The sequence below is a fragment of the Microcebus murinus genome, chromosome 6, assembly GCF_040939455.1.
Source record: "Microcebus murinus isolate Inina chromosome 6, M.murinus_Inina_mat1.0, whole genome shotgun sequence".
NCBI classification, from domain to species: domain Eukaryota; kingdom Metazoa; phylum Chordata; class Mammalia; order Primates; family Cheirogaleidae; genus Microcebus; species Microcebus murinus.
This window is the reverse complement of record NC_134109.1, coordinates 88,575,548-88,588,272: the sequence shown is the minus strand read 5'-3', so window position 1 is coordinate 88,588,272 and position 12,725 is coordinate 88,575,548. Positions and strand designations below refer to the sequence as shown.

At 37.4% G+C, this 12,725-nt stretch overlaps 1 protein-coding gene across 1 annotated transcript in view; it reads right to left on the bottom strand.

Moving 5' to 3' along the window:
* Positions 1–4,799: 4,799 nt before the first annotated feature.
* The window catches only part of AP4E1 (adaptor related protein complex 4 subunit epsilon 1), a 79,866-nt gene continuing 71,940 nt past the window's right edge, over positions 4,800–12,725 (bottom strand). The window contains exon 21 of the mRNA XM_076004363.1: positions 4,800–11,794. Within this exon, the coding sequence (XP_075860478.1) occupies positions 11,634–11,794 (161 nt within the window). The 3' untranslated portion in view covers positions 4,800–11,633. The remainder of the gene's footprint in view (positions 11,795–12,725) is intronic.

Genomic DNA, 12,725 nt, shown 5'->3' with positions numbered 1-12,725 from the left:
CATTTCTGGAGACTTTCACTGGATTCCCTCTATCCTGCCACCTGATGAGCAAGAGTGAGGGCAATGCAAAATGTTTTAGGGGCCATGCCTAAAAGTTTTGTATATCACTTCCACCAATATTCCATTGGAATTTAACTGGATGGAAGTCAGTACATGGAAAAATCCAACTGCAATGGAGCCGGGAAATGTAGAGAAACGTGGAAATAGTGATCTGTTGTCACAACTGTAGTATTTTATGAAATAGTGGGGAAGCTCTTCTGCAGATCAGAGATGCCAACACAGCCAATTTCTTCTTATCTCATTGGAGTATGAACAAACAGGCCAGTTGCTCTGCACAGAAAGAACTGGCCATGAAGAACGATTCTGAGACCCAATGGATTATGCTTTTTCTTCTTTTTTCCCCCAAATATTTTCATTTTCACCTTACTTTTCTCTTAAGGCATCATTTTTTATTTATGCTTATGTTTCTTCTAGTTTATTCTTCAGTTCTGAAATCCTTTTAAAATTTGTTTTTTGCCCAAGTTCTGTCATATCATTTCTGAGCTTATACAGCTCGAGTTTATGTTGTTCTTTCACAACTTGAATAACTTTCTTTTTTTTGAGACAGAGTCTCGCTTTGTTGCCCAGGCCAGAGTGAGTGCCGTGGCATCAGCCTAGCTCACAGCAACCTCAAACTCCTGGGCTCAAGCAATCCTGCTGCCTCAGCCTCCTGAGTAGCTGGGACTACAGGCATGTGCCACCATGCCCGCTAATTTTTTCTATATGTATTAGTTGGCCGATTAATTTCTTTCTATTTATAGTAGAGACGGGGTCTCACTCTTGCTCAGGCTGGTTTTTAACTCATGACCTCGAGCAATCTGCCCGCCTCAGCCTCCCAGAGTGCTAGGATTACAGGCGTGAGCCACTGTGCCCAGCCTTGAATAACTTTCTTACTTTTGTTTAGCTTCTTTTGAAACAATAGGTTAACAGTTTTGATCCATTCTGTGGGCTTTTCTGTAGGGTTATTATACTGCTTTTCTCTTTCTCTCTCTCTCTCTCTCTCTCTCTCTCTCCCCCCCCCCTTTCTGTTTATATGGGATTCGACCATGGTATTTTTCTGTTGCTTATATTTATAAAAATTGGTTCTCCTAAATATTTACAAGGAGGTATGGTTCAGAATAGCTTTTCTAGTTTCACCAAGCTCTCTTTTCTATTTTTCCTATGATGTTAAAAAACATTGCAACTTGCTCTCTGATGTTTTCTGGCTCTGTTAAACTTCCCCACTTTTATCTGGACCCTTTCTTTCTTTATTGTCCCTAATTTTTTTTTCATATTTTTCCTCACAGTGATGTTAATAAACTGATACAAGAAACTGATAGATCATGATCACATGAACCAGTATATATATATATATATATATATATATATATATATAATCACTTCATTTCACAATCATATATGGTAGATATTACTATTATTATTGTTACCATTATACAGAAGAGAAACTGGGGCACAGAGTGGCTAAGTAATTTGCTCAAGGGCACAAATTAGTAATTAGTGGAGAGGGATCAAACTTTGATAATCTGGCATCAGAGCCTATGTATCCTACTAAATTTTGAGTTCTCTTCAAGTAGTTTCTCCTCAGTATGTTGCCTGTTTTTGAAAGGAACCAGGACCAGCCAGTTTCAAGAGTTTTTAGGGGCAAGACTGCTTCAGATCTTACTATGCCTTGCTCCCTGTGGATGGTACAAAAGCCTTTCCAGTTTCAGAAGCTAATCTCAAATTGGCCCACTATGTTTTCCAAAGACCTACTGGCTATTTTGAAGTTGTCCTAGTCTCAGGTCTATAATAGACAATTGCTGCTTATCTCTGCAGAGATGCAGATAGTACATTTTAGGTCTAGTGATCTGTACACATCTGCTTGTATCTGGGGGCTCATGGGGTTATCTCATTACCTAGTTGTAAAAAAAAATTTTTTTTTTATTTTTTTTGGTTTTGCTATGTAGTTTGTCCATTTTTATGCAGACATTCAGGGAAATTAAAACACTGAGCTGTTATTGTCCCATCTCCCCAAGACCTAAGACATTTTATATACTCACATAAGCTTCCACCCCTATACCTACCCGATCTTTCCAAATAATGCCATTACTTAACTCCCAAACACTCAGTGGGTAATACTTTTACTCAATTGCAATTACAGAAAGTAATGTAAACACAACCACAAACAATACCACTGAGGAAGAGTAAGATGAGACAGAATCTAAAGCAGGGTTCTCAAACTTAGCAACATATTGTAACTACCCATGGAGCTTAAAAAATTACTGAAACTACAAATGTTTTTGGTTACAAAAAAAAAAAATAAAAAAAATAAAAAATTACTGAAGCCTGGGTCCCACCCCTCAGAGATTCTGATTTAATGGTACCTGGTATGGGGATTTTTTAAAGGTTCCTAGGTAATTCTAATATGGAGAAAGGGCTTAGAATCGTTAATTTAAATAGACCAATGTGGCTGCAGAGAGAACTAAGGTGCTCCAATTTTTAAAAGGACTTGTAGAAAAGATAAAAGGAAGAGTTCACAACTAAGGACATATTCCCCTTAGCAATATTATTAGTTATCAAGTGGAGCAATAAGCTAATGCTTGTGAAAAATAAAAAGATAAACAGTTTTAAAAATTATGTTCTGGCCGGGCGTGGTGGCTCACGCCTGTAATCCTAGCACTCTGGGAGGCCGAGGCGGGAGGATTGCTTAAGGTTAGGAGTTCGAAACCAGCCTGAGCAAGAGTGAGACCCCGTCTCTACTATAAATAGAAAGAAATTAATTGGCCAACTAATATATATAGAAAAAATTAGCCGGGCATGGTGGCGCATGCCTGTAGTCCCAGCTACTTGGGAGGCTGAGGCAGTAGGATCACTTGAACCCAGGAGTCTGAGGTTGCTGTGAGCTAGGCTGATGCCACGGCACTCACTCTAGCCTGGGCAACAAAGCAAGACTGTGTCTCAAAAAAAAAAAAAAATTATGTTCTGAGTAGGAAAAACAAGAAAATGATAGGCCAGTGGTTGGAGGAAAGACATCCATATGTATCTTGTTCCACTATCTTTATCCCTAAGAAACATACATACCAATACTAGAGCACTGGCATTCCAAGGTATGAAGAAACAGTTATACACTTTCTAACATACCTAACCCAAATTATAAAACAGTCATTGTCCATCTGACCTATACTATTAAGTAACTCCATAAATATCCCCATTTACCACATTTTGGAGAGATGCCAGATATAACAACAGTTAAGATGTAGAATTTGGATTGTTCTGGGAGAAAATAATGAGAGCTATATTTCTAAATTGAGGCTCACTTAAAGAATTAATACCTAAGTCAGTGTTTTCAAATTGCAAATCATGACCCCTTCCTGGGTCATGAAATCAATCTAATGGGTTGCAACTGACTTTTTATTAATGGAATAGATCAGAAGAGAAGGTATCAAAGTGCATGGCTCTGTGTATTGGTTAAGTGTGTTTTGTGCAATTTTCATTTTGATTATATATATAATGTGTGAGCTGAGTCATGACACACAATGTCTTTCTTACTGTGGGTTATAGTCAGTACGGTTTGCAAGTCATTAATGTTCCAAAGTCTTTGACATTGGTCAGGCTGAATATAATCCTGTAATGGGGCCCCCACTGAACAAATTTCAATGACCCCCCATAAAAACCTCTCCCTTAACTAACTACTTGACTTTTGAGTTGTTTCTCAGAAATAGTGGATTTTCTACAAGACAAAGGGGCTGAGATTCTGAAGGCACCTGGGAAGAATTCCTGACAAGATTCACCATCCCTCAAAGCCTGTCCCCATGCACAGTAGCCCCTTCTTAGTTACACCTCAAGGCACGTGGCCCCTCCTTAAAAAGCCCCTCCTCTCCCTCACTGGGAGAAATGGATTCGAGACAGCTTCTCCTGCTCTCCCCACAAGACAACAAGGCGTCTGTCCTGTTAAAAATTCTTTTCTTCCTTGGCAACCCTCATTATCTCAATAATTGGATCTTTGTGCGATGAGCAACTGGTCCTAGACCAAAACCCCCTTGTATTTCAACAACAATCCCACATGTATATGATAAAACTATCAAGTATTGAGATAGTTGAGCCTGCTACAATCATTTCAAATGATCCTTTAATTCAAATGAATCACTATTCTTTCTGACCACAAATTTTCAATCTTGCATCTTCCTCTCAATTCTGTTCCCAAGCTATGTTACCTTCTGTAATTCAACCCTTCTGTTTTTTGTTCACATCATTTAAATTTGTTCTAGATGCCAGTGATACTTTAGTGGGTGGAGAAAAATATACGAACTCATCAACATGATTCATCTCAGGCTAGGAAATATCTCACCAACACTCCTCATGCCCCATCTACATGACATCTATCTAATTTTATTCCCACATCCACTCTGACAAGTGCGACAAGGACAAATCTAAGAGACAACAAGAGCTTGATACAAGAGTACATCTTGAATGATTCCATTTATATGAAATTCTACAACAAACAAAACCTACAGTGAAAAAAATTAGAATAGTAGCTACCTAGGGATGGGATGATAATGGAGCAGAGGGATTGACTGGGAAGGGACAAGAGGACATTCCTGGGGTGATGGAAATGCTTCACAGCTTGATAGGGTGTGAGTTATGTGGGTGTATCCATTTGATGAAGTTAAACAGTTGAGATTTATGTATTTCGGTGTAAGCAAATAAAAGAACTATAAAAATAATCTAGCAAGGGGCAGGGAGGAGAGGTATGGATAAGAATGACAGAATGCTGATAGTCATTGAAGCTGAATAATGGTACATGGGTTTATTATGTTCCTGTTTATTTTGTATATATTTGAAATTTTTTGTAATAAAAAAGTCTACAAATTATTACAGTTTAGATCATTTCCAATTAGGCCACTTTTACTCATGGTGGCAGCTATCATACGACATACAGATGATATTCAATGTTCTAATCGTCTTCAACAAAAATCTAAATCCATAAAAAAGCAATGTCTGAGAAACTCATTATAAATGATATTTTATCTTTAAAAATCTAAGTATTTCTGGATTCCAAGATATATTCTATGTCTATAGATAAATACTAGCCCAATATTAGGATTCAAATCATTTCATTTTCCCATAATTCACAATAACTTTCTCTTTAACCCCTTAAGCCATTAATCAGTCAACTAAGATGGGAAAATAAATTCCAATGTCTTAATATCTATGATCAATAGGGTCCAGCTTGTTCCGGTCAACAGTGGAGGAGACGTGCAACTCAACAGATTTCTAAGCACTTTTCTCACACTGAAACACAATTAATCTCTGGGCTCTTGTCTCTCTCCAACTGGCACATATCCTGTCAGACCCCATCAGGGAAAAAAATTCCTGAGGTCAGCCATTTAGTGGTATTGGCAATTTAATGTTTTCAGGAAGAAAAAGTACTCATCCACTTAGGAAAACAGTTTAAAATAAGTAAAGGAAATTGATTCCCTCACTTGGAAAAAAGCCTACAGTCTTGCTGCAACTGCTTACAAGGACTATTTTTTTTTTTTTTTTTTTGAGACAGTCTCACTCTCTTGCCCAGGCTAGAGTGCTGTGGTGTCAGCCTAGCTCACAGCAACTTCAAACTCCTGGGGGCTCAAGCAATCCTTCTGCCTCAGCCTCCCGAGTAGCTGGGACTACAGGCACGTGCCACCATGCTCGGCTAATTTTTTTCTATATATTTTTAGTTGGCCAATTAATTTCTTTCTATTTTTAGTAGAGACGGGGTCTTGCTCTTGCTTAGGCTGGTCTCGAACTCCTGACCTTGAGTGATCCGCCCTTCTCGGCCTCCCAAAGTGCTAGGATTACAGGTGTGAGCCACCGCGCCCGGCCTCAAGGACTATTTTTTTTTCAGCATTAAAGATGCTACAAGAAACTCATGTGCTTCACATCATCTGTACTTTCCCCACACTCAAGGCCCATCTTCTCTGTATCTAGGCCACAATCTTTTTAAGTTCTCAGGGTTCTTTGGGATTCACCTTTTGAGTGCTGTTCTACCTTGAATCCATGTACCTATCATAAAACGTTTCCTGTGTGATATATATGAAACACATTTCCTTTTAAGTAACTGCTTTCTGCTGCTTTATCCCAGAAGGCCTGCTCTTTCCCAACTCTTCTGATGTTATTGACTTTATTAATGTATAGTTGTCCCTCCCACTACAATAGTGCTCACTTTTCTAAAGAAACAGGTGATGCTGATTTAGCTGGTTAAGTCTACCTTATTATATTTATTAGTTCCTGGTCTTTAGCCTGATCCAAACGCCTACTACTTTCTATCCTAGAACACATTCTTTTATCAATAAAACTTTGTGGACATCTACCATAATACAGAAAAGTCCCCCTCCTCCAAGTAATAATTTCTGTCTGTCTTGATACTGCATTTGCAGAGAGATCTCTCAAATGACAGCATTCAGGCTCGTAAGGGTCTCATCAAGAGGCCATGCTTCCTTTCTTCCACCTAGAAAATAGTCATAAGCTATTTTCATTGGACCCCTTTCCACTGACTTATATATCTATATAATATATCTATAAACCAGATCAGATCACATGTCTTTACTTCAGGGAAGGCCACAGATTACTAATATCAATCTCTGGATATTATCTGCTCCCAGATTACTTTTTTGAATGGACATATCTCTTTAGTCATTCATTCAATAAACTGAGTGCCTATTACTTTACTGAGTGTCTACTGTGTGCCACACAAAAGGGACATGAAAATATACACATGAAAAAGAGAGAACACAAATTACCAATATCAGAAATAAAAGAAAGGATATCACTATAGATCCCAGGGAAACTGAAAGGATAACAGAGGAATACCATGAATAACTCTATGACCACAAATTTGATAGTCTAAATGAAATGGACCAATTCCTTAAAAAACACAATCTGCCAGTCAGATACAGTGACTCATATCTGTAATCCAGGCACTCTGGGAGGCTGAGGCAGGAGGACTGCTTGAGTTCAGGAATTGAAGACCAGCCTGAGCAAGAGCGAGACCCTGTCTCTACTAAACAGAAAAATTAGCCGGGTGTGGTGGTGTGTGTCTGTAGTCCCAGCTACTAGGAAGGCTGAGGCTGAGGATTACTTGAGCCCAGGATCTGGAGGTTGCAATGAGCTACGATGGTGCCACTACACACTAACACGCTACCTAAAGCAACAGAATAAGATTCTGTCTCAAAACACACACACACACACACACACACAAAATCTGCCAAAACTCCCACAAAAATAAATTATCTGAATAGGCGTATATTTATTAGAGAGAGAAATCAATAATAATAATAAACTTCCAAAGCAGAAAGCACCAGGCCCAGATGGGCTACGTCTCTATGATCTCTTCGAGAAGACAAATGCAGAGGGAATACTTTTTAACTCATTCTATGAAGTCAGCATTACCTTAATACCAAAACAAGGAAAAAAACCTATAGGCTGGGTACAGTGGCTTATGCCTATGATCCTAGCACTTTGGGAGGCCAAGGTGGGAGGATCGTTTGAGGCCAGGAATTTGAGACCAGACTGGGCAACAGAGTGAAACCTTGTCTCTTAAAAAAAATTTAGCCAGGGGTGGTAGCACACACCTGTAATCCCAGACACTTGGGAGGCTGAAGTGGGAGGAGCGCTTGAGCCCAGGAGGTCAAGATTACCATGAGCTATGATCAGGCCACTGCACTCCGGCCTGGGCAACAGAGAAAGATACTGTCCCTAAAAAAATAAAATAAAAAAACTGTAGACCAATCTTTCATAGATGTAAAAAACCTCAACAAAATATTAGTAAATCAAATCTAACAATGTAAAAAAAGAATTATACACCATGACCAAGTCAGATTTATCCTGGGTATACAGGCTGGTTCAACATTTGAAAATCAATGAATATAATCTATCACATAAACAAGGAAAATCACATGATCATATTGACAGATACAGAAAAAGCATTTGACAAAATCCAACAATGAGTCATGATAAAAACTCTCAGTAAACTAGGATAGATGAAAACTTCTTCAACTTGATAAAGAAGACCTACAAAAAACCTACAGCTAGCATCATACATAATGGTGAAAAACTAGAAGCTTTCCTATTAAGATCAGGAATAAGGCAAGAATGTCTCCTCTCACCACAGCTTTTAAATATTGTACTGAAATCCTAGCTAATGCAGTAAGGCAGAAAAAGGAAATAAAAGGTATATTGACTGGAATAGAAAAAAATAAAAATGTCTTTGTTTGTAGAAAACATAATCATCTATGCATAAAATCCAAAAGAATGAACCAAAAAAACTCCTAGAACTAATAAGTTATTATAGCAAAGTTGTGGGATACAAGGTTAATATGTAAAAGTCAATCACTTTCCCATATACCAGCAATGAGTAAGAGCAATTTGAAATTAAAAACATAATACCATTTATATCAGCACTATTTGTATGAAGCCCACAAAGTTCTCTCTCACCATCACATAAAAATAGCAGTATATTTACTTTCAACCAATTAGAGCAGATTGTTTGGAGGCTGTAATGAGTAAATTATTCTTTTCATCCTGTTCCAATTGCTTCTGCTCTTTTTAGCTAATACCTACCAAATTACTGATTAAACAGCATTATTTATTATTCAGCTACTTAGATAATAATGAACATATAGACCAAAAAACAATATGATCACTTCGTATTTATTACATGTTTAACTGAACTTTTTCAAATTACAGAATTCAATTCCAAAATAAGGTAACAAAGGCCTACTAAATTGTTACTCACTTGCATTTTTCTCTCCTAAAATTTTAACACAGCAAAACATCTTAAAAGATGCATGAACAGGTTCAGTGCACTTCAGTGGCTCATAATCATGAGACAAAGACGTTTATCCATAAAAATATAAGACAAATAGATCAATATTTTAAAATATTACTGACATGAAATAAAAAAAATAAAATACTTCACTTTTACTGCAATTATTTGGGTAGATGATAATAGAATATTGTTTAAAATAATGCTCCTCAGCAGAGCACATGCAGTGCTTGGTATGCTTGGCACATCATCACTTGGTAACTGCCCGGCTTCCATCTGCAGTTTCTCTAGAAGGACTCTTACTTGGGGCCCACTTTCAAACTCTGAGCCCCTGATCTGCCTGCCTCCACAGGGATTATTCTGGCAGGAGCCTGACCCTGACTCTCCACCTGCTAGTAAGGATTTCTCATCTTCCCTTTTGTTCGCCCAGATTCTCACTCGCTGCCATCTCCATTCTCAGTCTAGATGTCTGGCACAAAGCTCACACAGTTGAGCATCTTCCTATAGTTCTTACCCCAGAGGCTGCCCCTTAACTAAATCATGACTATAATAAGGTAAAGAGAATGAGTCTACCCACAAAAATCATTCTCCCTACTTTATATAGTCACATCTCCTACAATACAAAAAAAAAAAAAAAAAATGGTTGGTGATGCCTGATTTAGAACTTAAAACATTCAATGAGTTTAGACAGAGTATATACTACTCTTAAGTTAAAAATCTACTCTTTTCTATTAGTGTTTGTTTTTAAAAATCATAAAATTATAAAAATTGTAAACATTCTACCAAACATTTCAGTAGAAACCCTGTTACCCTACTTTTTATTAGTGGGTTCAGAAAGAAGAGTGATACCATGTTCCTTTGGCAGATCCAAAATCAGGCTCCCAGACCTAAAACTACTATTACATGTCTCCTACTATGAGACACCTCTGTATGCCAAGTATGTTTCTCATGACAACTGTTGCTGCCACTCATGAATACACCCTGTAACAATGCAGCAGAAAGCTCATTGTAACCTCTCCCTGCTCCACACTCGCCCTACTCTCAGTGACCAGGCAAGCACATGGAAGTAAGGACACAAAAAATTGGAGCACCTCCTGTGGGACACACTGCATTCCTTTACAAAGAGGGTACTTCCTCTCTGTCAGTCACACAGAACCAGGTAAGGGGCAACAGATGCTGCTGACAGAGGTAGGAATATAATGAGGAAGCTGATGAGGTTAGCTATCAAGTGTCTACCACATCCCCAGAGTCAGCACATCCCCTACATCTTGACACTGCTGGAAGTCTGAGGATGAATCTGATCTTCTATGCAAAAGGAGGAACCTACCATGCAGGTAATTCTAGTCACTTACTGCTCTTGTAGCAAGCTCTTGTACTGTATGTTTTTAAAAGAATAAAATTAATGTTTCATTTTTTAAATGAATAACTTAAAAATAATCAAGGAAAAATACTGCTTTTGTTTTTAGGGAGGAATATTCTAGACACAAATGACTAATAAAATCTATGAGCTCTGGGGAATCCCCTTAGCATCTTCATCTCAGCTATGATTAATGAGATAACCTAAAATCAGAATTCCAGACCTGGGTGATAAACAGTATAAATTAATCAAAGTATTAACTGCAATGACTTAAAACTGCATTACCTGAATAGTCTCCATGGTGAAGTACCAGAAAAAGTGAAATAATAAATGTTTTCCACAGCACCATAAGGTTTTATGAAATACTATTCCAGTTAATGTACAATCTCAAGATTTTGGTCCATTAATCATATTAGGCTTAACCTCTTCTCTTACTGATAATAGCTCTGACAGAGGCCATACAGGCATAATTATAACATGAAAATGATATATTTTAGAGAAGAACTTCCATGATATACTTAGGCAGTCATTGTTTCAGCTGTATCCATTGAGTATTAGTGGATTCAAAGGCCAGGAAAGATAGTTTTGCCATTTATATTCTAATCACAAATTTTCATTTGCCAAAAAGACCTAAGTGGTAACAAAGATAGTTTTTGGAACTAAAAAGTCCTTTTATAACTGTTTGCATTGATACTATGTGCTCTTATGGGTTTTGTTTCTATATGATAATATTTTATAAATGGCTCTGAGATTTTCAAATAAGAATGCATACAGTGACTCACTTTGAATTTTAAAATAAACGCAAGTAGAAAACAGACAAATTTTACAGCCAAATTATCTGGAATTATGTGTAACAAGTTATCTAGAATAAAAAATATACCCCAGATTGGATCCCCCCCATATCCAGCATGCTCATGGATCTCCTGCAACTGTTAGTGTGTGCTATGCCAACTTAGTGCAACGCTGATCTAAGCAAAACATAACTGAAAGTACTGACTTGCCTACCAAAAAAACATACACTGCATTCCAAAGCCAAATATGAATTAGATTTGGGATTATCAATTTCATGTCTCTCCTCCATTAATACAGAAAACTGAGACTTGGCTTTACTATAAATTAGTTAGCACTAGAGTAAGTTAGCTATAAAATTATTTATAACAAAATAAATATTTTCAGTCCCTCTACGCTAAGTGATATAGAAATCATTTGCAGTTTATAACATTAGCTTAGGTCACTTTTTTGGGACCCAAACATACTGTACAATCCTGAGTTAAAGGCTAGGGGTACAGTTCCTTGGGGACCTTTCTTAACCAGTAATCACAAAGAAAACACATAAACCACAACTTATAATAATCCCCATTTTCATTAGAAGTACCATGAGTTTTTTTACTTTGGTAAATAAGTTTATCTATGTAAACCATTGATCTTGATGAGTAAAATTAAGCAGAGCTTCTGCTAGGATCCCTCCATCACCTTTTGACACTGATACAGCAAATAGTCAGGAAGAGTAGAGCAGGAGGATCTGAACCACAGGGCTAATACATCGGCATGAACTCGGCAATGCAGTAAGCAGGGGATGGATGGTAGCAGCTGACAGGCCAATAGCCCTTCATTGCCTACAACAAAAGAAAAATGAAAATTTATTTAATATAAAAGGACATGAGTAGACATTTCTCCAAGATGTACAAGTGCTGAATAAGCACATGAAAAGATGCTCAACATTACTAATCATTAAGGAAATGCAAATCAAAACTACGATGAGATATTACTTCATACCCACTAGGATAGCTAATTTCAAAAAAACAGTGTTGATGAAGATGTGGAGAAATAATAACCCTTGTACATTGCTGGTGGAAATGTAAAATGGTACAATTGCTGTGAAAATGATATGGCAATTTCTCAAAAAATTAAATATAGAATTACCATATAGTCTAGCAACTACACTTCTGAGTATCTAAACAAAAGAACTGAAGCAGGGACATATAGATGTTTATATACCCGTGCTCATAGCTGCATTATTCACCATAGCCACAAAGAGGAAGTAACTCAAGTATCCATTGACAGATGAATGGACAAACAATATGTGGTATATTCATACAGTGGAATAGTATTTAGGCTTAGGAAAGAAGGAAATCCTGACACACGGTACACACCATGGATTAACCTTGAAGACATTATGCTAAGTGAAATAAGCTAGGCACAAAAGGGCAAATATTGTATGGTTTCACTTATAGAAGGTATATAAAGTAGTCAAATTCATAGAGGCAAAAAGTAAAATGGTGGTTTTCAGAGGCTGGGAGGAAGGGGAAATGGGGAGTTAGTGTTTAATGGGTACAGAGTTTCAGTTGAGGAAGATTTAAAAGTTCTGGAGATAGACGGTGGTGATAGTTACACAATGTGAATGTACTTAATGCCACTGAACTATATATACATTCAAAAATGGGCAAAATGGTAAATTTTATGTTATGTGTATTTTCCAATAAAGCATTCTTTAATCCGAAAAACACACTCATCTGAATGATAGCCACAACAGGAAATCCAGCTCTA